Raw genomic sequence first — 27,782 nt, 5'->3', positions numbered from 1 at the left:
ACATAGTTCTGAAGGCTGGGAAGTCTAAGATCAAGGCACAAGTATGGCTGGTGTCCGATGAGAGCCTGCTTCACTCTAACCGCACATGGCGGAAGTAGCAGAGATCTCCCCAGGGCCTCCTTTATAATGATGGCTCTGCCCTAATCCCTAATCGTCTCCCAAAGGCCCATCTCCAAATACCATCACAGGGGGATTAGGTTTCACACATGGTTTTTGGGAGGACACAAACATTCAGCCTAAAGGCTGTGGCGTCTTGGGCAGGGCGGTGGTGGAGAATGGTTAGAGGAAGAAGACAAACTGAAAAGTAGAAGTAAGGGGTGGGGGGATGCACCTAAAGTTACTCCAGTGTTTTGTTAAAATACTGTTCTTGTAAATGTATGTGTAAATGTGTAAATGTGCATATCCTTATGTATGTATGTTGCAAGAGCAAAAAAGAATAAAATGTGTTATTGCACATAAATAAAAATTTTTGTTTAATCAAAACTTAAATATCAGCATTTCATTTTAAATTTTGATTAAAAACCTTTCTAAAACTTGTCACACATCCCTGCTTTCTTACATAAGCTCTAATAATCACAAACTTTATATTTCACCCATAATTTGACATCAATATGGTATAATGGAAGAAAGTACATGCACTGCCTGGCAGACCTTTGTTCAAACCTACTTTACCACTCACTATTCATCTCATGGTGCCAGGTAAGTCCTTTCACCTTTCCAAGCCTCAGTTTCCTCATCTGTTATATGGAAATAGCATTAGTGAAAACACAGTGTGTTCCATAATAATAATTCTCATTAGCTGCAGTGAACTGCAACATGGAAACATGCTTGGGTAAAGAAGTAACTGTTCGTATACAGAAGAGGTGAGCTGGCTGTACTTTTTTTACTCAGTCTGTCTCTCTTTACAGCTGGAATACTTTTTTCTCGCCCTCCTTTTATGTGAAGTAGTGAAAGAGGGCAGCTTGCAATTTCAAACATAGCAACTACAAAGATAAGACAGTAGCTGTTATGATTTACCACTCAGTTATATTCCAGAATCAAAGAGTAAATCACAAACAGCAAACTATCAGCTTTCACTTCTTCTTGTTGTTAGTGTGTCTACCTTAACAGGAATCCTCTTAATACCCCTTCTAATTTATTAAAAAAGAGCACTCAGACACTGGCTTAAGAGCCCAGTCTCTACTATCAGTAGAAAAGTATATGAGTTTTAATACATAAATTTTGTGACATATTTTGCTTTCAGCTGGGTACTTAGCTATATTCTATATAATTGCAATTACTACTTAGGAAGAGATCATTAGGAGGGCAGATAACTCTCCCTGTACCCAGAAGTTGGTTATCACCTCCAAAAGTTAAAGATTATAGACAGTTATGCCCTCATACTTTTAACCTCATCTGTTTTCCAAATATCACCCTAAGAATAATTTATCTGATGTAAATGTTCCCTTTTAAAATTAAAATTTTATAGCAGAAAGTATTTTTTTATCAAAGTGGAGGAAGCAATTTGCCTCCAAACAGCCAGATAAAGATCTTCCAGAAAAATCGACATACCAGGAATAAAGTTAAAAGTCACAAAATCCTGAAATCTCACTGGATATTACATGGAGGGCAATGGCAGAAACGAAAAGGGGCAGCTGAAGGTTCACATATCTGATTACATTTCCAACACTTTTTAGATAATAGACTAAAATTTTTTTTACAACTCAAGCCAACATGAAGGTTTAGGTAAACATGCTTCACCTCCTTGCACAACCACAGAAAGAACTATAACTAGACCTCAAAACAAGTAACACCCAGAACTGTCAGAAAATCAAGCTGTGTGGTAGTTCAACAACCAAGGATTTAAAGAAGCTACATTTATTCAGATGGATAAAGAGAGGCAGAGAGGCATGGAGACGGGGGCGGGGGGGTGGCTCAGAGAGGCGCAGTCCCATATTCACGTGCGGTGGATAAAAATTGGGAGGCATACCTTGGGAGCCAGCGATCCCAGCCACAGGCCAGAGTGCATAGGCCAGGGTTCCAACACCGGGAAGATAAATCCCCAAAACTTCTGGCTGTAAAAGCCAGGGGAGATTGGGGCAGTGGAACAAATTGCCAGGTTTTCAGGAGGCTCCGCTTAAAAGGCCCACACAGACCCACCCCTCTGGGATTCAGCAACAGGGCAACAACTGGAAGGGCACCAGTTACACAGAGAGAGTGCTGGGCAAACCTCCAGACACCAGGCAGCAGCACTGTCCCCCTCCAAGCCCTCCTCCCACACAGAGCCACAAAGCAGTAAGGGGGGTGCCCTGCCCTGGCAATGACCTAACGCTCTGCCCCACACAATTTACAGGTACTTTTTCTACTATAGGCCATGCTACTAAGACAAGGAATTAAAGCAGCTCTACCTAACACACAGAAACAAACAGGGAGGCTGCCAAATTGAGAAGACCAAAAAAACATGGCCCAAATGAACAAACAGAACAAAACCCCAGAAAAAGAACTAAACGAAATGGAGATAACCGACCTATCAGACGTAGAGTTCAAACAACTGATGATCAGGATGCTCAAAGAACCCATTCAGTATGACAACAAAATAAAAAAGACCCAGGAAGAAATGAAGATTTTCTAAGTGAAACAGAGAAAAATCTACAGGGAACCAACAGTAGAGGGGATGAAGCTGGGATTCAAATCAACAATTTGGAACATAAGGGAGAACTAAACATTCAATCAGAATAGCAAGGAAAAAAAAAGAACTCAAAAAAAAAAAAGAGGACAGAATAAGGTGCCTCGAGGACATCTCCAAATGTACCAACATCCAAATAATAGGGGTGCCAGAAGGAGAAGAGAAGAGCGAGAAATTGAAAACTTATTTGAAAAAATAATGAAAGAAAACTTCCCTAATCTGGTCAAGAAAATAGACATACAAGTCCAGGAAGCACAGAAAGTCCCAAATAAGATGGATGAAAAGAGGCCCACTCCACTCATAATTAAAATGCCAAAGGTTAAAGTTAAAAAGAGAATCTTAAAAGCAGCAAGAGAAAAGAAGAGAGTTACCTACAAAGTAGTTCCCATAAGACTGTCAGCTGATTTCTCAGAAGAAACTTTGCAGCCAAGAAAGGACTGGCAAGAAGTATAAAAAGTGATGAAAAGCAAGGACCTACAACCTAGATTACTCTATCCAGCAAAGCTATCATGCAGAATGGAAGGGCAGATAAAGTGCTCCCCAGACAAGGTAAAGCTAGAAGAGCTCATCATCACCAAGCCATTATTACATGAAATGTTAAAGGGACTTATTTAAGAAAACGAAGATGGTCAAAACTATGAATACTAAGATGGCATCAAATACACAATTACCAACAACTGAATCCAAAAAAAGAAACTAAGCAGAAAACCAAGACAGGAACAGAATCATAGATATGGAGATCATTTGGAGAGTTATCAGGTGGGAGGAGGAAGAGAGAGAATGGGGGGAAAGGCGCAGGGATTAAGAAGCATAATTGGTAGGTACTAAATAGACAGGGGGAGGTTAAGAATAGCATAGGAAATGGAGACGCCAAAGAACCTATATGCACGACCCATGGACATTACCGAACAGAGCGGAGGGGAGGATGCTGGCGGGAAGGTGGGTGCTGGGGCAGAGGTGTGCTAGGGGGGAAAACTGGGACAACTGTAATAATATAATCAATAAAATATATTTTAAAAAACATTTTTTACAACTCTCATTTTGCCAGATATAAACCAAAAATCAGAGAATCAAAACCCTGGTCCTCCGTAACCTGAAGAATAGTTCAATTTGTAGATAATAAATATTTAATATATATGATATACATTGTGAAAGGGTGAATACAATGATTGATAAAACAAGGATTCTAGCCTAAAGGAGCTCTCAACTTGGAGGTACTGAGAAGAAAGAATCAGACAATGAAGAATTGTAACACTGTAAGTGCTCAATAAATGCTAGCTATTAATTGCACAGGCAGTGTAGAAGGACTTGATATAAGGATACAAGTACCTATGGAGTGTTTAGAACAATGTTTTTTGAATACCACATTTGCTCAAAGATTTCTAAATCTAATGAATGACAAAACTGATATATCTTTTAAAAGGTCACTCTGGCAGAAATGTGACAAATGAATTATACTAGTGGCAGAGTACAAAATTAAAAAGAGCAAGATGTACTACTGGTTAAGATCATGGGCTCAGGAGCTGAGCTGTCTGGGTTTGAATACAGGCTAACACTCGTTGTGCGACCTTGAATAAGCAACTTAACTGCTTTGAGCCTTGATTTCTTCATCTGCAAATAAGGACAGGAATAGTTTTACCACAGAGGGTTGTAGTGAGAATTGAGAGGGTTAATTAACGTAAAGCACTTGGAATAATTCTGGCACAAAGTAAGTACTCAATAAATAATAACTTTCACGAAAGAAAAACTGGTAGGAGGGACATCAGTTAGGAGGTCAGGAAATAGGCCAGGAAAACAGAAATGAGAACAAAGAGGAGTGTGCTCACCTGGGGGTGCCCAAAATGCTGATAATACCACTAGACAAGACAGGGAGGGAAAAAAAGGAAGAGGAAAATTAAGCAGATGAGTGTAGCTCTCGGCAGGTTAGGGTTGAGGTTCCCACAAAATATGAAAAAATCAATAAAAATGTCTAATGGCCCTGGGTAGGGTGGGGGGGCAGATCAGAAATCCAAAGAAAAGGTAGGAACTAGAGATAGAGATTTGAAAATTATTAACACGTGGATGTGTTAGCTGAAGCTGAAGTCGTGGAAGCGAGTACTCGGGGAGAGAGGGATGCAAAAGGGTCCTAGGACCACAGTCACTAGGGCTCTGGGATCCACGGGAATACCAACAAAACTGAGAACTGTCAATAAGATAGAAAGAAAGGAATAATCCCTTCTTTCAAGAAGTTTTCAATGTCATTAGGGAGAAAAAAATATACACTTTGAACAATTTTTATCATGACTGTTGAGGATTAATAAAAGCAACTCTAAAAGCGAAGGTGGTACATAGTAGAAAGGCAAGAAGGAAAAATTGTGAATACTGGAAAAGCTAGTGGTGACGTAAAAAAGAACACGGGCATAAAGGAGAAAGATGATTCTAAGATGGGGGAAGTAAAGGAGAAAATGAAAACTATTATTTATTGAGTATCTACTTCATGCCAGTAACTGCAGTAGGACCTTTCAAGTATTTTACCTTATTGAATTCTCATAAAATTCCTATGAGACAAATACTATCTTCATTTTACAAGAGTAGTTTGAGGCATACCAAATTTAAGTTACTTGCCCGAAGACCTGCATCCAGTTTTGGACATATGACAACTGTACAACTGGAATCTCAGTGCAGGGCCCATGATTTCCCCACCATACCTCCAATTACTAAACTAGCTAAAGTAGGACCAGTGAAAAGGGGAAGGGGAAAAAAACAATAAAAATTATACTAGAAGAAAACTAGAAGTATTCTTACTTATTCCATACAATAGAGCTACCTTTTAAGGAAGTACGAAGGAAAAAATGAGTTTTTAAGCATCAGAAATAACCTTCCCCCCTCAGAGAACAGGGAGGATCACAGAGGCCTCCGCACTATCCGCCTCGCCGGCAGGTCCGCTCCCCACTGCTACGCGGGCGGCACCCTGCACTGCGCACCTGACCATGCTGGCCTTCCTCTTCTCGAATCTTTCAAAACCTTCCTATCACCAACAGGATAAAAAAAAAAAATCTACAGAACCAAAAGGAAAAAGCTATCTAATAAATCTAGAAACTCCTTAACCCATTGTAGAAGGAATAATAGAAAAAAGTTCTCACCTCAAAACTGTTAAAATAAATTACAAATGTGAGTTAAAGAGCAACATCGACACCTTGTGGTGAAGATCAAGTGGCTCTTAATTAAATGTCTGCTTACGTAAAAAACTAACCCTTAATCCAGGAATTTCTAAGGGTTAAAGAAGCAAAAATTCAACTACCATCACACACTGAAGGCAAATTTAGAAAGAGCTTCTATTACTTTGACAACTAAAATTAGCCTAAATTCTTAATTATTGGTGAAAAAATATGAATAAAACATAAGGTCATTGTCTTCCTAGAAAAAGGTTTAACGCTTCCACCTGAAGGAGTTTTAACACCCTGGTCTTAGGTGCTCCAAAATCCTTGCCTTAGTCAAGATTTCCTATTTTCACCCTGGCCAGTTGATTTGAGCATTGTCCCAATATGTTAAGGTTGCAGGTTCAATCCCAGGTCAGGGCACATACAAGCAGCAACCAAAAAATGCATAGGTAAGTGGAACAACAAAGTAATGTTTCTTTCTTTCTCTCTCTCTCTCTCTCTCTCTCCCCTCCCTCTTCCTTTCCAAAAAAACAAATAAATAAATAAATAAAAAGTTTTAAAGGTTTTCTATTTTCTTGAGACAGTCACACATAACACAGTGTAAGTTATTAATTAGAATATACTCTTGAAGAACAGAATGAGAGGACCTGGAATCTAATCCTGACTCCAAAGAGCACTTAGAATTTTGTGGAGTTAAAAGTGATGTTAAAGAATTCTGACTCTGTGTGATTACAGATCAAGAAATAACAATTTCACAAACCAAGAAAGCATCAGGAAAGGAAAAGATTTTTTTGTTTTAATTCTCATCCAGAAACATTGTTGGCTGAGTTAAAGAGGGGAAAACTGTGAACAAAACTGATAGGTACAAAATTGTTTCCCAGAAAGCACTTTACATATATCAGCAAAAACTGTGGGAAAATAAGTGCTTTTGATTAAGCAGAAGATGATGGTTACTCTTTACTAGTGCCTGAGAGAATTTTCAGAGAAAGTTGCATTTTACTCATTAACTTGGACAAGTACAATTTGAACTTTCTAGTTTCAGAGTAACTCTCTGGGTTCTGGTAACTTGGTTGACAAATAGACACTTGATCTAGTTCAGAAAAGTGTATCTGTGTTAGCAGCTATAAATGATTTACACAATGGTGAAGAGAAGGCCACTGTGAATAAGGTAATTAAAATTGTTGACACATCTGAGGAAACTGAGAGGCCCCCTAGAAATGAAACCCCTAAGAGACCATATCATTGCAAGATCAGTGTTAAATAGTTGAACAGCCACCAAATTAACCTGATGATTTTATATTTATGGAGGGCTCTTACGATTTGAAGAAAATTTTCTCTGTCACTATGCTATGTGCATCTCATAACCACCCACCTGGGAAAGGCATTCTGTGAAAAGGATCTACAAAACATGCTTGTCGGAAAATCTTAATACCAGCCTCCAGCCTGGTTCTTACTTGCTGTGTGCCCTCAGGCATATAAATCCTTTAACACCTCCTGTTCAGCCTCTACGCTACTGTGTAATCACAAAAGGTTTCTAAGAGAATGAGATTATAAATGTGAAAATGTTTCTATATTACATATATTTTTAACTTCACCATGTCTACCTTTTAGAAGAATCATGGAGGTTACATGAATTGCATAAATCTGGGATAATTAAAGTCAGGGTCCAATTAATGGACATGTTCCCTATTATGCCTTGTTGCTTTCCGCTACCCCACACCCTTTCTTCAGTTCCCAGTCTCCCGTATCATAACAGAGCTGTCAATGAATCCCTAGTCTCCTAGATTTTTAGGATGCTGCCTTTCCCAAATCCTCTTCTTCTCATTGACCTTGCATCCCTTTCTCTTTTACTTCTACTGATTTCTCTAATAAGATCACAGAATCTCATACCTGAAAAAGATTTTAAAATGATAGTGTCTATGCTCTCATTTTACCGAGGAAAACAGGTCAAGAATTACTAGTGGCTCACTCACATTTCAAACTATTTCTGTGCACTCTTATTTTCCATAATTAAAACTTAATGTAGTCCCAAAAATATGTTACATATTTTGACGCCTTCTGCTTTCTCTACCATTGATTACTAATCCTGTTTATTCTGTTACATAGTCTAAGAATTCAAAGTGAAAGTACCTCTCAAATAAGAATCAAAAGTCACCAAATGTGTGTGGTTACTTTAGTTGAAATCATTGTCTCTTAAGAGCAATTTATACAGTTCATGTGACCAAACTCTCTATCATGTATAATAAAATTCAAGATTTGCAAAGGAAAGGGCATTTCATAATGTTTATAAAACAAATAATCATCCAATTGGAGAAGAGTCCAATCTTTCTTCTGGACTCTTCCTCTAGTAGATATATAAAAGCTGTCTAATGGTCTGAAATTTATGATGTGTTATGTAAACATTAGAAAAATACTGCCAAAATCAAATTTCAATGAACCATCTGTCTGAGGAGGGTGAACATAGGTTGAGTGTCACTGTTAACTTTACTTTGAATTGCATTTATTTTGGTAACCTGCCTCTTGGGAAAATGTCTTAGATGATCTACCACACTGAAAATTAAAACCAAATTTTAAAATCTTTCAAAATTAAGCCCAGACATTATTAAAATACAGAGCTGAGGCAGTTAAGCCTCTGAGCATGAGATTCATGCAAAGCTCCTTTGCCTTGCCAAACATGATTCTTCTAAAAGATGAAGAGCAGGTCAAAACTCTAAGCCATGTCTAGGACTATAGGAGGGCTTTTCTAGTAATGCTGTAGTTGTTAAAATTCTGATAAGCCTAAATTCTGTACCTCTGCTTGCTGCTCTTTAGAGTGCAGAAGACCGGAAACAGCTCACATCCCTGTTTTAAGATCTCTGGCTTCCAATCATTCTCTCCCACTGTCCAAAGAAAGGAAATGACTTTCCAAAGGCTTTGTGAAAGAGATAAACCTAAATCACTGTAGCTACAAAATTTATGAAGCTCTCACTAAAAAATGCCAAGCCTGAATAATAGCGTCTAGAGCTCCCATACATTTCCCCACACTGAAATGTCACAAACTCAAAATGAGGACAATTCTTTAGAAAATGCAGGGGAACTCTAAGAAGTTTCTTACCGCAACAAAGAGAAGACATCATAAGAATTGCGAACACAGTTCTGATCCACCTGAAGAAGGATATTCTTCTGAGCATTTGAATAACCCTAAAAGATATTAAATAACAAATTAATCAAAGTGAAAAAGAATAAAATATGTGTACAATCAATCATGTTTGTCTTTTTAAAATCATGATTTATAAACACGAGTAAATTCAAATTGTTAAGAGATTAAAAAATACAATTTCCGTATAGCTAAAGTTTAACATTTTAGGCAAGTGAACTCAAAGTAAATTTCATCTAGTATTTTCCCACATAAACATTTTCCCACATAAATGTTTCACATTTTGTAGTGAAACTTCCCAGAGAAGTCCTAGAAGTCTTTTTTAACACATGTGACTGAAGAAGAAAGAACATTAACAATAATATTTCAAATATGCCTAGCCATCGCATGCAATGCTTTTATGGGGAAAAGTGCATTCCAAGTTCCAATAGGAATACAAGAAACAAACACTCCTACTTAGCAGTACAAAGACGGTGAGTGCAAGGGTAATTTCTAGAGAGAAGACAGTGCAATCCAAAAGAATAATGGAACAGATATCTGCCATTTAAGATAGACAAAGTAAATAGTCATTAAAAAAAAAAAAAAAGACTCTGGACCTAGACCACCTGATTATAATTTAAGCCCTAATATACCAGCTAAGCATCCTTAGTTTAACCTTGATTTCTTCACCTATACTATGTAGAGGACATTATCTACTCTTCACAAATGGCTGTGGGAACTAAAAGCCTAAATAATCCAAAAAGTAAAAGGTATGCAATAAGCATTATATAAATGTTTGCTATAATGCTAGTATAAGATTTTTTCAGAGTTATGCTACTACGGACATGAAAACATCATTAACCCATGTTACCTCAGAAAAACATTATTAGGAGAATATTATGAACAACTTTATGCTATCAAGTTTGACAACTTAAATAAATTGAACAAACTCCTTGAAAAAAATCCAGCCCTGGCGCAGTAGCTCAGCTAGTTAGAGGGTCGTCCCAATATGCCAAAGCTGCAGGTTTGATATGTAGTCAGGGCACATACAAGAAGTAACCAATGAATACAGAAATATGTGGAACAACAAATTGATGTCTCTTTCTCTCTATCTTTCTCTCTCTCTCACTCTCCCCGCCATCTCCTTCCCTCCCTCTAAAATCAATCAATAAAAATATAAACTAATAAAAAGAAAAAACACAACATACCAAAACTGATAATGAACCAATAGCTGAATAACCCTATATCTATTTTTAAGTGAATAATTTTAAAAGCTGTCTACAAAAAAGTCTAGGTCCAGACGGTTTCATTGATGAATTCTATCAAGCATTAAGAAATAGTATCAATTTAACACAAACCCATTCATAAAATAGAAAAGGGAACAATTTTCAACTCGTAAGACTAGCATTATTGATACTAAAATTTGACAAAGATTTCTCTCTCTCTCTCTCTCAAACACACACACAATTACAGACCAATATCCTTCATGAACAGACACACAAAAATCCTTGGCAAAGTATTAGCAAATTGAACCAGGAATATTTTATAAGAATAAAACAATAACATGCCATTATTGACTGAATTTATTCTAGAAACGTAAGACTGGTTTAGCATTTAAAAATCGACCGATTACATAAATGTGTGAAACAATCATTACAAATCGATTGGTTGCACAATTATAAAGATGTAATTTGTGACAACAGTAACACAAAGGGGAACAGAACTGTATAGAAGAGGTTTTATGTAATATTAAAACTAAGTTGATAATAATTTGAACTAGATTTCTATATAGTAACATGTTCATGTAATTTCTAGGACAACCACTAAGAAAATAACTAAAAGATGCATAGTAAAAGAAATAAGAAAGGAATCAAAATATTACATGAGAAAATATACAACACAAAAAAACAGGTAGTAATGGAGGAAATGAGAAAAAAATGATATAAGAAAACAAATAGAAAGATGGCAGAACTTCCATATCTGTAATTACATTAAGGGTAAGTGGATTAAATACTCCAATTAAAAGGCAGAAGTTGGTAGAATGAATTTTTTTAAGCAGTCCATTATATGCTGTCTACAAGATATGCACCTTAGAACCAAAAATACAAACGGGTTGAAAATGAAAGAACAGAAAAATATTCAGTGTAAGCAGTAACCAAAAGAGAGGTAGAGTGGTTATACCAATAACAGACAAAGAGACTTTAAGATAAAATGTTATAAGACACAAAAAAAATTATATAATGAAAAAAGGCTCAAGAAGATATGATTATAAACATATATGCACCTAACATATAACAAAATACATAAAAAGCAAAAACTGTCAAAACTAAACTGGGAAATATTTGAAGACATCAAAATCCCACTTTCAACAGTGGGTAGCACAATCACACAAAAGATAAACAAGGAAATAGAAGACATGAAACATACTATAAATCAACTAGACCTAAGAGACATATATGAAATGCTCTATTCAACAACAGTCATACACACATTCTTCTCAGTGCAAATCGAACATTCTCCAGGATACACCATCTGTTCAGCCACAACACATTTCCATAAATTTTTAAACACTGAAGTCATACAACATATCTTCTCTGACCACAGTGGAATGAAAACTGGAAATCAATAACAGAAGACAATTTGGAAAATTCATGAACTGCAAAATAAACAACAGGCTATTAAACAACCAGTGGGTCAAAAAACAAATCACAAGGTAAACTATTAAATACTTTGAGATGAATAAAAATGAAAACACAACATATCAAGACATATGGGATGCAGTATATAATGTTCTAAGTAAAACGTATAGCTGCAAACATTTACATTGGGGAAAAAACAACAGAAGCTCAAATCAATAACCTAATCTTCTATCTTAAGGAATTAAAAGAAGAATAAACTAAACCCAAAACAAGAAAGAAGGAAGTAATAAAAATTAGGGCAAAGATACATGAAAGAGAATACAAAAACAAAAGAGAAAATCAATAAAACCAAAAGTCAGTCCTTTGAAAAGGTCAACAGAAGTGACAAACCTTAAGCTAGACCAACCAAGAGAAAGAGAAGATTCAAATCACTAAAATCAAGAGTGAAAATGGCAACATTATCACCAACCATACAGAAATAAAAAGTATGACATAAAAGCACTATGACCAACCTTATGCCAACAAATCAGATAACCTAGATTAAATGGAAACTCCTAGAAACACAAAAATGACTCAAGAAGAAACAGAAAATCTTAACAGACCTACAAATCACCTCGAGATCAGCTAACTACTCCATGGTACTGCTGCCTCGGCACGGGTTTTGCTTGGGCAAGCAGCCTGCAAGGACCTTAAACTGACACTAGCCCCCTCCGAGAAGCACGTGCCCTAGATAGCAAACCACAGAATCAGGAGCAAATTAAGTTCCTTTATGACTTGTGATCAAACAGCACCCCTGCTACCAGCACCTGTATGCCTTATGTGCCCCTTAAAAAAAAATCTGCATGGAGACTATCCAAAACCCTGCTCTTTGGGTTTGAATCGACAGTCCAGCCACAGCCCACGAAGCCCAAATCACTCCACCCACAGACCCTAATAAAGGCATGCAGCCAGGTGCTGCCTCGGGTCCTGCCTTGGCTTCCCCATGGGGCTCTGTGAGGCAAACTTCTCCGCTTCAGTCCCTCCTGCGGTCTGTCGCTGCACCATGGCCCACCGTCCGGCCCCCTACGCTCTCCTTAACAAATGTTCATTTAACAAACTCGTAATACAAGTAAAAAAGGTTGACTCAGTCATCATAAAAATCCCAGCAAAGAAAGGCCCAGAACCACATGGCTTGGTGAATTCTACCAATCATTTTTAAAAAATAATAACACTAATCCTTCTCAAAGTCTGCCCTAAAATGGAAAAGGAAGAAATACTTCTTAATTCATTCTGTGAAGCCAGTATTATCCTAATACCAAAGCCAGACAATAATATCATAAGAAAATTATAGACCCATATCCCTTATGAATATAGATGCAAAAATCTGCAACAAAATACTAGCAAAGTTAAATCCAGCAGAATATTAAATGGTTTATAAGATTTGGCCCAACAATTCTACTTCTGGGTATATACCCAGAACAATAAAAAGACTCAAAGAGATATTTTTTACATCCATGTTTATAGGAACATTATTCACAACAGTCAAGGGGGTAGAAGCAGCCCACACGTCCATCAACAGATGAATTGATAAACAAAAGGTGTACAGTCATACAACGGAATATTACTTAGCCTTACAAAAGAAGAAAATTCTGAGGTGCTATAACACGGATGACTCTTGAGGACATTATGTTAAGTAAAAGAAGCCAGTGACAAAAGGAAAGATGCTGTATGATTCCACTTACATAAGGTAACTAATGGAGTCAAATTCATAGAAACAGTAGAAAGGCGAGTGCCAGGGGCTTGGGAGAGCGGAATATGGGGACTTAGTGTTTAACGGGTAGAGAGTTCAGTTGTGCAAGATAAAGTAGTTCTGGACATGGACAGCGGTGAGGCTCGCACAAGGTAAACATACTTAGTGCCACTGAACTGTACACTTAAAATGATTCCAATGGTAAATATTATATATTATGTATATTTTGCCACAATTTAAAATAATTTTTTAAAAAAGGATTACAAACCAGGAACAAATAGAATTTATGCACGGTATGTAAGGGTGGTTTAATAAATGACAATCGATCAACGTAATACACCAATTGGAGGATTCGCGCTTCGTAAAACCAAAATGTACTACAAATTAACAGTAGTCAAAAGTGTGGTACTGGCATAAAGATAGACATATAGATAAATGGAATAGAACTGAGAATCCATGAATTAACTCATGCATCTATATACAACTGATTTTCAACAAAGGTGCGAACACCATTCCATGAGGAAAGAAGAGCGTTTTCAACAATGATGCTGAAAAAACTGGATAGCCACATGCAAAAGAACAAAGCTGGATCCATCCCTAACATCACATACAAAAAATAAATCAAAGACTAACTGTAAGATCTAAAAATGTAAAACGATTAGAAGATAACATAGGGATATATCTACACAACCTTGGATTTGTCCATGGACTCTTAGCTATGACACCAAAAGCATGAGCAACCAAAGAAATAATAAATTGAACGTCATCAAAATTTAAAACATTTTGTGTAAAGAACACTATCAAAACAGTGCAAAAACAACCCATAAAATGGGAGAGAGTATTTGCAAATCAAGTATCTGATAAAGGTCTAATATCCAGAATACATAAAGAACTCTGAAAACTCAACAACAACTAGACAAACAACCCAATTTAAAAATGGGCACAAGCCCTGGCCAGTGTGGCGTAGTTTGGAGTGCAGTTCCATAGACCAAAAGGTCGTAAGTTCAATTCCTGGTCAGGGCGCATGCCAAAGTTACACGTTTGGTCCCCCAATCAGGGTTTCTCTCTCACAACGATGTGTTTCTTCCTCTCTCTCTCTCTTTCCCTCCCTACCTCTCTCACTCTAAAATCAATAAGCATATCCACAGGTGAGGGTAAAAAAAAAAAAAAAAAAAAGAGGGCAAAGGACTTAGAGATATCTCTCCAAAAAAGTTATATAAATAGCCAACAAGCACATGGAGAAATGTTCAATGTCATTAGGGAAATGCAGATCAAAACCACATACTATTTTATACCCACTTTGGATGGATGGACAACAGAATTTTTAAATTAGAAAAAAAGACAGAAAATAACTGTTGGCAAGGATGAAGAGAAATTAGAACCCTCATACTGTACATTGTTCATTGCTGGGGATGTAAAATGGTCAACCTCTGTGGAAAAAATGTTTGGCAATTCCTCAAAAAATTAAACAGAAATTACCATATGACCCAGCAATTCCTCTCCTAGGTATATACTCAAAAAGATTGAAAACAGGTACTTAAACATTTGTACACAAATATGCAGAGATGCACCATTCACAACAGACAAAAGGTGGAAACAACCCAAATATTCATCAAAGGATGAATGGATAAACAAATGTGGCATATTCATAAAATGGGATATTACTCAGCCATAAAAAGGAAAGAAGTATTGACATGTTATAAGCTGATGCACCTCAAAAACATTCTGCTACATAAAAGCAGCCAAACTCAAAAGGTTACATATTGTATGATTCCATTTATAAGAAATATTCAGAGTAGGTAGATCCACAGACACAGAAGCAGACTGGGGTCTGCCAAGGGGTTGGGGAGGGCAAAATGGAGAGTGAATGTTTAATGTGTATGGGATTTTCTTCCCTGGTGATGAAAATGTTACACAACTTGACTGAGGTGGTGGCTGCATAACATTATGAACATACCAATGCAACTCAATTGTACAATTTAAAATGGTTAACTTTATGTTGTGTGAATTTCATCTCAATTTAAAAAAAAAGAGAGAGATGGCTATGAAATAATCTACATATCATGAGGGCAGATGAGGAGAAAGAGAACAGAGACAAAAGACAGTCCTATAAACCAGCTACAAAATCCAAAATAATAAAAGACACTAGAAGTAGATTTACGATTCTCAGGAGAAATGATTAATGACGTTCTACTTAACTTTTCTTATTTTATGCAAAAAGCTGCCAAACATTTTTTCCTATCAAAAACTCACCCACATCCACTAACACACAACTAAAAGCAGTACATTATAGCAGGGAAAGAGCATTCAAATGAAAGGTTTTAATCCATTCTGCCTGTCATGGAAGTGAAAAAAATGATTTAACTCCTCTAGGCTTCGGTTTCTTTAACTATAAAATGAGATGAGACTACTACTAATAAAAATAATTTTAAAATGACAGCAATAGACACAAGGGAAACATTTATGAGTATTTATAGTATGCAAGGCAGTGTTGTTTTCCATGTTAATTTTAATACTTAAATGTTAATGTGTTAAAGGTTAGCATATTTAATAGTCACACAACCCTGTGAAACAGATACTATTATTATCCCCACTTTAAAGGTGAGGAAACTGAGCCACGAAGAGGATTAAATAGAAGAGCCATGCAGTCTGGCTCCATTGCCCATGTTCTTAATGACCCCACTATACTTGATCTCTAAGACCTTTTCCAGTTCTAAAATTCTGGGTCCATGTACATTTAAGGGAACTTAAGGACATTATTAAACCCTTCTGCTTCAGCCACCACTTAGCAATTATCATTCTTGAAATACACTAAGAGCCTTCCTCCGAATGACATCTAACTTCACCAGATGTGCAAGCCCGACAGACCTCTGATGAAGGGCTGTAATGGAAAGAAATGGCTCATTTGTATCTGGTTATCTGTGTGAGATACTGCCAAGTGCCAAAGAGCCCAGAGGAGATTTACGTGTCACTCAAAATTCTGAAGCCAGGCCTACCCATTCTTTTTCAAAGAAGGTCTGAGTAAGTACCTATCAAACTGTTCAAGGAAGCAGATATTTTCACATATCCAATAAGCAGGAGAATTTCTAGGCAGATGATCAGGTGTGTTTCTGTATCAGCAGGCAACAAACTTTCCCAGTCAGTGCCATATAGTCAATATTTTAGGCTTTGCAAGCCACATGTCATCTCTGTCACATATTCTGTCTCCTTTGAATTCTTTACAAAGGTAAAAACTATTCTTAGTTTGCTGACCATACAGAAACATGTGGACTGTAGTTTGCTTACCCCTACACTACATTATTAAATGAATCACCTTTTTAAAAAAATTTTATTGATTGATTTTAAAGAGAGAGAGGAAGCAGAGGAGAGAGAGAGAGAAAGAGAAACATTGATGCGAGAAACATCGACCAGCTGCCTCCCATACACTCCCCAAGAGGGGATCGAACCCGCAACCGAGGCATGTGCCCTGACCAGGAATCAACTGGCAACCCTTCGGAATCAACAGAACAACGCTCCAACCTACTGAGCCATGTGACAAGGGCACCTCTGAAAACATGTTTCTACATTTTGAGTTTTTAGCTGCTATAGAAGTCATAAGACTATTCTTAACTTTATTAAAACTATAAAAATTGTACTGAAGTAATCCAGTTGAAAGGATAACTGATTATAAAGCAGACAGTGTTACACATTTATACTTATATAAAGCAAACAGTATTAAAACATTTCAGTGTTTACTAAACACCTATACACTGAGGGTGTCAGGCAATTGCTACCATCCTTATAAAAGTATACGAGCCAGTATACTATAAAGTACACAACCCTTTATAGACAATAAATTTCCTTCCAAGTGCAGTAAAAAATGCAAAGTTGCCATAAGAAAGGCTAAAAATAAAAGATATAGGAGTTCTGATGTGGTAAAAATTCCACCTAGTAGAAGCAGGAACATCAAAGATCACAATCAATGCCAGTATTTGGGATAGATTAAGAAGTGCTACTGAGTTGAAGGGCAGTGAATGAAAGTCCCACACAGACTGAACACCTTTAACCAAAGAATGACAATTGGAAAACACAAACTGTATTTGGAGAAAATTAAATAGTGGTGCAATTTGTTCAACTTTAGTGATATGAAAATTACTTGGAACCCTCGAGGGAAACAATGGGAGATAGAGCTGAATAATTAGATTGAGCCCTGGCCTCGTAGCTCAGTAGTTTAGAGCATCATCCCGATACTCGAAGGCTGCAGGTTCAATCCCTGGTCAGGGCACATACAAGAAGCAATCAATGAATGCATGGATAAATGGAATCATAAATTTCTCTCCCTCTCTGTGAAAAATCAATACATAAAATAAAATAATTAGGTTGAGAGGACCAGGGCAAGAAAACCTTGGGTGTCATGCTAAAAAGCCCAGGACAACCTTTGGTCAATAAGGACTCCTGAAAGCTTTCTGACTATGTTAATGATTAGACCTACATTTAAGGAAGGTTACTCTGGTAATAACAAATACGATAAATTGGAGGAGGCAGAATGCCCAAATACCAGTTAGTAGGCTATTCTAAAAATCCACACTTAACTAGAGCTCAAACTATGAAAAAAGAGAGAGGAAGTAAAGATGAAGCAGAGATAGAACCAAAAGAACTACATCACCAACTGAACTGAGGCTGATGGAGGGAAGGAAATTAGGTCAGAGATTTGCACACAGCTAGCAGACAATGAGAAGTTACTCTAGACAACCAAAATGAAAGTGTGCCGTAGGAGCATTTGAGTAGGCAGCGGTGAGTAAGGTAGAGTGGATACAAAGAGACTAGCGTCCACAGGCCTGCCAGAAACCCAATGCAGTGATCAGCCCTCCAGGGATGCCGGTCTGAGCTTGGATTATGGAGATGGAAAAGTAACTATGGATATAAGTTATTTCAAAGGACTCAAAAGAGTCTGGTGACTGAATCGAATGGATAAAAGAAATCAATCAAACCTAACTATAAGATTTGAGGCCTGGATAAATGGGAAAATAGTTCATAAAGATGTGGAAAATTGGAAGGGAAAGCAAACCTTAAGAGAAAAATACAGTTCCATTTTAAGTATAATAATTTCCAAATGACAGGTGTCTATGCAGAAATGGTTGAAACTAACTTTAAAGAGAACTAGAATTTTGAGCAACAAGCTATACAACTAATGACAACCAAGTAATATATCCCAATAGAATTTTTAATGATCTGCTGCTCCAGAAGCTTCATTCGCCAAATGGCTATTAAATTACTACTATATGCCAGGCACAGTACTAAGCACTAGGGATAAATTACACAGTTTACATTCTAATAAAAAAGGAGAAATGAGAAAATGGGCAATCAGAATATAAAAGGATAAGGGTTAGTCTTGAGGAAAATGAAATGCAAGGTGCTATGGAGAATAAAAGGGATATCCAAACTAGATTTGCAGATATTCTCAGAAAACCTTTCTATGGAAATGGGATCTAAGCTAAAATTGAGATGGGTAAGTTTTAGCATAAGCAAGTATTTTGGGTGGGGTACTTAGAAATCAGGAACCAGATCACACACAGCAAGACCTTATAAGCTCTACATTAATTACCCTGAAATGATATCAACAAAGAAGGGACATGACCAGCATTTTAGCAAGATAAATCTGGCTATAAGGTCAAGAACCAGGAAAGAAGTAATATTTACCCGGCACCAGCAGAAGTGATTCAAAGAAGAGACTTTTTTTCCTTTTTATTGAATTTATTGGGGTGACACTGGTTAACAAAATTAAACAGGTTTCAAGGCACACAATTCTACAACCTATCAACTGTACACTGTATTGCGTGTTCACCACACCAAGTTACGTCTCCGTCCATCACCACTTACTCCCGCTCTCCCCTCCTTCACCGCCTTCCACCCTCCTACCCCCAGCAATCACCGCTCTTGTCCCTGTCCACGAGTTTTTTCTTTTTTTTTTCTTCAGTTTTTTGCTCAATCCCTCCACCCCTTACCTAGCCACACAACGAAGTGATTGTGTGGGGTCCAGGCTCACTTGAGAAAGTGGACAGATAGCAGTACCATTCACTGATTTAAGGAACACAACAGAGGGAGGGGTTTTTTGAAAGGGGGAGAGGAACTGAACTCAGTTTGGAAGCTATAGAGTGTGGCGCCTCTGAAACACCCAAGCCATCTGACACAAGTCTAGATATATGGAAACAAAGACTGGAGACATAGACCTGGGAGGAACCTGCATCACCCAGATACAATATTGACGAGAAGACATAAGGCCCACGTGGAAGCCGAAGGACAGTAATTTAAGGGCTCCACTGAAAGCTTCCCCTAGCAGACCTGTCAGTGTGCTGTATGTTATTCTGAAAACTATAAGTAAGTTTTGTAAATAGTCCTTCTACTTACTTAAGTAGAATAAGAAATTATGATGGGCAAGAAAAAAAAACACACAATGGCTCATTCTACTATTTGAACACACTTTCAAATGCAATGCATATACTTTTTTAAAACATAGTATTTACTTGTACAACTAGTTCTAAAATAGCTATCTGATGAATCAATAGACAGCCTGTGTTCCTACGTGTATATGTTTATTTGGACATTAATAGACTTTTAAGTGTCAGCCAAGTTAAAACTGAGGAAAATTATGCAGGTATCTCTGTCAGGCACCTTCGAGCCTTGGATACCCTCTGCCTCTGCACTGTGACGAAGCCCAGATGCTGAGCTGGTAAGGAGGAGAGGCGAGACCTCTTCTTAGACACTGAACTGGAGCTAAAAACGTACACTCCCCCAGATTGGGTCTAAGGTTTGAGACAGCAGAGGATGTTTTCCTCTCCCTCAAAACAATAAAGAGCCAAGAGAAGCACAGTGTTATTAAGCAAATGTACGCAGATCCTGAAAATAAAATCAATTCTTTTTTATTTTTAATTCCAATCAACAGAGATAAACAGATACGTGTTCACACAGCAGTGTTTAAAACAACCCTCAAAAAATAATCACAATCATAGTCACAAGCTACAAGTATGAAGTGGACTGATAGTCATCAATGCTATTCCCCAGTGAGAGGACTAAAAGTGACCCTGCTGAAGTCAAGTAATTTTTAGGTCAAAAGTAAATTTTAGATAGAGAGAGGAACCATGTGATCCTAGGAGACTTCAGTCAGTCATGGAGAAATATTTACTAAGTAAAGCCTATGCTAAATCCTGAGATTACAAAAGTAAGGCACAACCTCAGCCCTCAAAAAGCTGACACCCTAGCAGGAGGAAGGATGTATACACAAATGAATGACTCTGTGAGAGAAGAGCGAATGAGAGAGAAAGAAAGACAAGAGTGACATCACGTTACCTAGCGTTAGTGGAGAGGTTTTCAAATGAAAGGGAAAGATTCTCAGCTTTGTAGAAGAACAGTTTAAACCGAAACTACCAGAGGGAAGGAAAATGGTCAAGAATGCCCTCATCACAAATATAACAGAGAACAGTAAAAACTAGTTTTCAAAATTTTAAACTAAATGAAATTTTAAACTCTCTGAATCCTCTAGTGAGGACAAGTCAAGCTGTTTCTATTTACTTTTCAAGAATCTAAAATATCTATATGAAGAACCAAGCTTGGCTTTGAATTTTCCAGTATTAAAATTCTGAAAAGCTCAAAAATTGTGCTAAGAAGACAAGAGCCTCCAAATTCATAACAGGAAACGTGGCATTTTCCCAGATTATTCTCTGGCTTCAATGAAGAGAATGGGGACCACACTGCAGCAGCAGGATTTATAAATATGAATTACAGGATAAGATGATTTTCCAAACATCTGTCAGAAGTTAATTTGATCCAAGAGAAAAGAGGGGGAAAAAAGGCTCAGAGGGAAGCCAAATATAGTGACTAATGCATGGAACTTGTGTGGACTTCAGTGGGTTGATGGCCTCCTGGGCATTGCATGCCCACTCTGCAATAAATACCCAAAGTCTGTGCAATTTATACCATTCAAAGCACTTTTTCATGTACTCTCTCATTTCATTCTCACAATGCACATAGTGGATATCTTTAGTTAAATGCAAAGGTAGAGACTTGACAATGTGAAATGCTATATGAATTTGGAAGAAATGTAGAGATGTCACGTAGCATAGTGGTTAAGAGAAAAGGTCTTTGAGTAAGTCAGACCTGGGTTTGAATCATGGATCTGCTAACTTACTAGCTATGTAATCTTGGATCAGTAGTTTAATATTCTCTCCTAGGGTACTCTACCTATAAATGAGGCTATAACTACTTTGCGGAGTTGTCACACAGATTAAATAGAAATACGTGAAGTAGCTGGTATAGTATCTGATACAAAGTAGGCACTCAGCAAGTGAACACTAGCAATAGTAGTTTCCAAAAGCTCTATAGCTACCTGGTGTCCTACTGTTAACTAGAATACCAAACCAACTCAAACAATTCGGAAACTAAATTTTACCCTGAACATAAACTGAGCTCATACATACCTAGATGTTTTATAACAAAGAAGGCAACCATTAGAAACTACCCCTGAGGATTTGTCTAGTCTTTGTTTCTTATATTTTGTAATAGGAGCAAGGAAAACTGAATAAGATGTGCAGGAATGAGCTATTTTTGTGATTTTCCTACTTTTGCTTCAGACCTGTACAAAAATTGTACCATTGCTTGTTCTCTGTTGTTAAAACACAGGCTGTTGAGACACTTAATCCCTATTTCTGAATGTTCTGCTTGTGTACTGTGTGAAACGTGCTTTGGAAACGAGTTAGCATCCATTAATTTGACTAACAAGAGGAAACAGCCACTTTTAAATTTTGCAGCTCTATAAAGGAAACTAAATGGAAATCTCTTTTATTTTTCTAGGTTTCAGCATCTTTATGCTAAAAATGAAAATACTAATACTTGACCACCTGAGTTGTAAGTTAAAAAAGATGTCTCTAACATATAATCACAATCATAGTTTTAATCAAGTTAAATGATGGAAGAAACCTCGAAAATAAACTAAATGATGAAAATCATCTATCCATCACTTTTACACAGGTGAGATGATATAATGAATAAAGTGTATTATCTAGAAATAGAGAGAGGTGTTCTGATCCTGGTTCTGCCACTAATGCTTCCTGATATCTTGTCCATTCATTTAGTCCCCCAAATACTTACCGTATACCTATTAGATGCCTACCACTAATACTACTAAAACTGCTAATAACAGATGCCCTACCTTCCTGACAGGCTATTGTAACAATGGAGTAAAATAATTTATAGGCAAATTCTTAAAGATAAGAGCGTTATGAAAGTATGTAGTGATGGTATTCTATTATATATTACATACATATGATATTAGTACAGCTATGTCTAAGTTATTTTCTATAGCATGAAACTAACTTGCCATGTCAGGCTCAAGAAATGATGAGGTTCCCTGAGCCTCAGTGTCTTCATTCATGAAATAAGGGTGTTGAGCTAGATAACTGTAGTGTTCCCTCCAGCATGTATCAGGATATTCTTACTTCTAAAATGAGAAACCTAAAACTAAGAGAGGTTAAGTGACTTGCTCCAGGAACACAGTCAGTACCACACAAAACTGGGGTTAGAATTCAAGCTTTCTACTTTTCAAAAATATCATGCACTGAAAAATATAAAATAAGAAATTTTCATTTTGTACAGGCTCTCAAACCATGAAACTTGCTGTGTCCCTAAATCTTCAATCTCAGCTTGACTGTGTACTTGAGATCATCAAGTCATGTGGCTGTTTGTGAAATTAATCACCAAAATGCTATTTCAACCTCCCAGGTTTCATTCCAAAAAGCTTCGATCCTTTTTAGATGGATTCTACTCATCTCTAATTCCTGCTCTAATTTTTTCCCAATAAAATGAGAGAGCACTGCCATCTACTGGACCCTGACGACACTGCTGCTATAGCTTTTAGTCTAACAAAAGATTTCTTACCAATCCAACCCAGTAACTAATTATGACATTATGAGTTACATAAAAATACAACTCCAAACATTTGGGCTGTAGGTAAAGTAACGTGGGAGACAGAAACAGCATCCCCTCAAGCATCTTCAATATAGCAAGCATTCAGCTGCATTCATTAACCATATTTATTGAGCCTCCACTACAGGCCAGATGAAAGGAACACAATGTTGACAGGAAGATAAACGTTACAGACGTCGTCCCCCTTACCATAAAGTTTAAAGCCGAGTGAGTAGTAGTTTCCATTTATTATTGAACACCATTCATATGCCAGGCTTATAACATACATTGTCATCTTTAACCCTCAGAAACAATTTGTGATGAGGTAGAAATTATCTCCATTTACAGTTGAGGACACACACACAGACATGACTCAGTTTGTCCAAGAGCTCTCTCATAGGTAAACAGCAGTAGTGCCTGAAATTAAACTCACATCAATCTGACTCCAAAATCCATATTTTTAACCACTAGGAGTGTTCATTTCCGCAGGTAGCTGACAGCATCCTCCTAGAAAGAGTAGTTGCCAAAAGGAAATTCGGGCAAAGATAATCTTACATGTCTATATTAAAGGCACAACTCCTGAACTTGGATCTGAAGGGTTTCAGCTTATTGGATAAAGAGCTGCCCCAAGAGCCTCTCAATCCACCCTGTTCCCCCAATTGCCACCCTGCAGTTAAATCCACCTAAAAAACATTGCACCTGGCCACGTAGCCCATTCACCAACCACCATCCGCCCCAACTTCAAGTTACAACAGTGTTCCTTTTACAGTCCCCCAACATTTGAAAAAGCACCTATTCCTAAGGTGCTCTTCAAATTATTTAAGATTCTGCTATAATTCATCTGCATTAGCTGCAAAACCCAAGTAACTGATATCCAAAACAATTTTTCAAACTAAACCTATTTGTAAACTAGCGCTCTTCTGGAATATAAACAGTTTTATCTCCTCAACTAAGAGAACAACTGTTTGTGAATACATGTCTAATTCATTTGTACCACACAGTACCTGCTAGATAATAAAATATATATAAATTAGTTTCTGTCCCCAGTTCCTGGCACAGAGCACCTAAAATTCTTTAATTCCCCTAAGTGATGAGTCTACAAAGCATCTTTTGGTGTTAATATTTGGCTTCCCAACCCAGGGTTCCTGAAATCCTTGTAAATGTCCTGGGTGAAAGGAGTGTCTTTTGTTCTAATATGTCAACATTTAATGAGGACTAGTCACCTGAAAGACCAAGCCATCATTAGAAGCTTGGAATTTTCAGTCCTGTCCTCCGTTCTCTTAAGAAGGATGAAGAGTTGAAAATGGAGCTAATGATCGATCATGCCTGCATGATGAAGCTTACTCTGTCTCTTTTACGATCATTCCTTACTACAGCCAGAGTGAAATTATAAAAACACAAATTTGTATCACTGTCAGGCTAAAAATCCTTCAATACGCTCCACCATTAGAATATAATCCTCTAAAAGGTTCTGTATGACATGGTCCATACCTACCTCCCCCACTTCATCGAGTGTCATTCTCCTTCATCACTCTAACCTAAAGCTCACCGTGTTCCTTCTGCTGCATAGCCTGCCGGCATGGTTCCCTCCTCTGCCTGCAATGCTGTCTTTCACTCCCTCTATACAGTTCGCTTCCCCGATCCTCGGGATTGTAACCTTAAAAGTCAAGACCCCAAGAAGACCTTTCTTGAGCCACTAAAGTAGGTAATAGCATTTACAACCATTTGTGTTTGTATATTTATTGTTAGATTCCTTTATGAATGTTTGTCTCTTCTGTACACTCCATGACAACAGGAAAATACACATTTGCTTAACATTGTACCCTTAGCACTTACAGCACAATGGCTGACATTCAGCATGTGCTCAATAAATAGTTGTTAAAACAAAGGAGCACTCTAGCAAAAGGATCTCAGATAACCAAAATTACGAAACAGTATGATCACTAAGAGCAAATAATGTAGAGAACATACCTCTACATTAACAGAAGGTTTGTGACTACTGTTAAGTGGAATCAAGAACATGAATCACCTGGCATTGTACCATCAATAGCAGGTACTCAGTAAATATAAATTCTCTCCCCTCTCTTTCCTCTAATCACTTTTAGAAACAGAGATAGCATTAACTATAATGTAATTCGACCCTTAGTTTCTTGGGTGTATTGGAAGTTATAAATTAGATATCTGAACTATTTAATAAAATTGTATTGCATTTAATCAAAACTCACCATTCTTTCTTAATCCCCAAAGAATTAAGAAAAAACGGTTCAGACTTTCTTTGAGGAAAATGAAGATAATTTAGATTTAGAAAAGATGAATTGGGGTGGTTACAAAATAAGTCTGCATTTTAAAGGTATGCACCCTAAGCCACACTGAACAACAAGTTTTCAATAATACTTCAAACGTGATTCTGTTTACACAGAGCGTTTTGCCCTGTAAGTTAAGGCATTCCCACTCTAAACAAAACTCCTAGCACCAGGAAAATCCTCTTACCTTATGTTCCAATGGAGCACCATAGTAGCCATCATTCAGCCCAAAAATTATTTCATTTTGGTTGCGGGCATGAATCTAAGAGAGGAGAAAAACATACTATTAGTTCTCCTCATTCCAATCAAGTTTTAATATCAGAGAATGACAGTTGCAAACAGGGTACTTCCGTGCTGAAAAACAGGCCGGCTGTATCTAACAGGCCAGCAGAAGACCAATCCCTATCACTGGACCGGGTAATCAACGGAGAGTGTCCCACTTAGTCAAAGGCCTCAATCATCACAGGCACCATCATTCTCATGTATTTTCATGTATTCTCATGTCTTTTCATGTATTCTCATGTTTGCATTCTCATGTACAAACACTTCTTGAGGTTGTTATGGAAAGACTATTCATGAAGTAGAGGGACTTAGAAGCTGATACCACACATTCTTTTATCTCAAAGAAAACACAATGCAGTCAGTCTGTAAGAGTACCTTAGAAAACATGCAGCCCTAGGAAAAAAAATAAAAGATTAATATTTTTTTATTTTCAAAAACACAGTTTAAAGATAATATCTAATCCCTAAAGACTTTAAATGTCCACTTAATTTTTGTCTGTGTATCATTCTCTTTCAAATGTAACTGATTAAAGTTTTAGTCAGTGCCATATCAAATTAAACTTCACCGAAGAGGAAGAGGATTAAAACTTTAAAACTGAAGAACTAAGATAAAAACTGAAAATAGTATAAAATGTCCAATTGTGAGACATGAAAAAAGATTGACTTGATCAGGAAGAGTTGTGGCTAAGAAAAATGTTTAATTGCTTCAGCAGTAAAGGATTAACTGAGGGTTCAAGTAGGGAAAGACAAAAAGAATTACCAGAATAGGATATTCAATCTCTTCTTTCTGTAGCTATAGACAGAGTAGTCAAAGCCAGCAGCCGAAAATTCCTGTGAACATTTATCTAACTTCTCTATCTCCTACCTCTATTACTAAAGCAAAGCTAATCACATGTTCCTGCTTTACCCACATCATTTGCTTAACTGAATATACCACCACCAAAAGATGAGTCTGCAATAATAAATTTATAATAAAACTATAAATCTATCTCAAGAAGTATTTCTTTTTATGAGAGAAAAGAGAAAGTATTAGAAAGATAAGAAGGGAACTAAAATTTTACAAACAAAATATTATATACACCTATATAGCTAAGGGGATAAAAGATTAAAATCATATGCATCTAAATGTTAGCAATGGTTGTAGCTGAAGGGCAGAAGGATATACATAATTTTTTATTCTCTTCTCTGTACTTTTCAAAATTTTCCAAATTGTCCACAAAGAACATGTATTACTTTTAAAACTAGAAGAAAATATACCAGTTGGGGTTGGGGGGAACCTAACAGCAGGGGGCAAATTTAATACGAAGGTTAAGTTCTCACGACATAAGCTTCATGAAGATGGTATTAAATTAGTTTGCTAAAAAGTAAGAGACAACTTAGTTCTAGTACTTGAAAAAACAGTGGGCTAAAAAATATCACCCTGGCCAGTGTGGCTCAGTTGGTGAGGCATCATCCTGCAAAGCCAAAGGTTGCGGGTTTGAATCTCAGTCAGGGCACGGGCCTGGGTTGCTGGTTCAGTCAGGTCCGGGTGCATATGAAAGGTGGCAGATCAATGTTTCTCTCCCTCTCTCTCTCTCTCTCTCTCTCTTCTCCACTAAAATCAATAAGCATGTCCTTGGATGAGGATAAAAATAATTTAAAAAAATGTTAAATCAAGTGATCTGGGTTATACTTTCAACTTTAACTCTGATATGTTTATCTTTAAGAGTCCTAGTGCCTAGCACTCTACTTGAGTTATAGTAACTAATCAATATTAATGGTCTGTTCTTTAATTCCTTATCAGCCAAAAGCAAAAAATGTTCCTTGCTCCATCTTATAAAGGTGTCATAAAGATTAAAAGAGATAACTGAAAATGAAAGTAATTTTTGGAAGTTAGGCAAGAACAATATTGAGAGAGGGAAATCTAATAATGTATCAGAATCAGGCAACCATAAATCTCAGAAAGATCCCTTTGTTCTTGAACTAATAAAGAAA

General features: G+C 37.1%; 1 protein-coding gene across 4 annotated transcripts in view; it reads right to left on the bottom strand.

The window, feature by feature from the left end:
- UVRAG (UV radiation resistance associated) overlaps positions 1–27,782 on the bottom strand; it is a 264,247-nt gene that overhangs the window by 188,150 nt on the left and 48,315 nt on the right. For all 4 annotated transcript variants that reach the window (XM_054576288.1, XM_054576290.1, XM_054576289.1 and 1 more), the window contains 2 exons: positions 25,715–25,789; positions 8,900–8,985 (listed from right to left, as the gene is read on the bottom strand). In XM_054576288.1, coding sequence (XP_054432263.1) covers positions 8,900–8,985; positions 25,715–25,789 — 161 coding nt within the window. The remainder of the gene's footprint in view (positions 1–8,899; positions 8,986–25,714; positions 25,790–27,782) is intronic.

This window comes from Pteronotus mesoamericanus, unplaced genomic scaffold, assembly GCF_021234165.1.
Source record: "Pteronotus mesoamericanus isolate MK-2021 breed Mesoamerican mustached bat unplaced genomic scaffold, CSHL_Meso_final contig_33, whole genome shotgun sequence".
Taxonomy (NCBI): Eukaryota; Metazoa; Chordata; class Mammalia; order Chiroptera; family Mormoopidae; genus Pteronotus; species Pteronotus mesoamericanus.
Note: the sequence above shows the minus strand (reverse complement) of the source record. Positions and strands in the feature narration are given on the sequence as shown.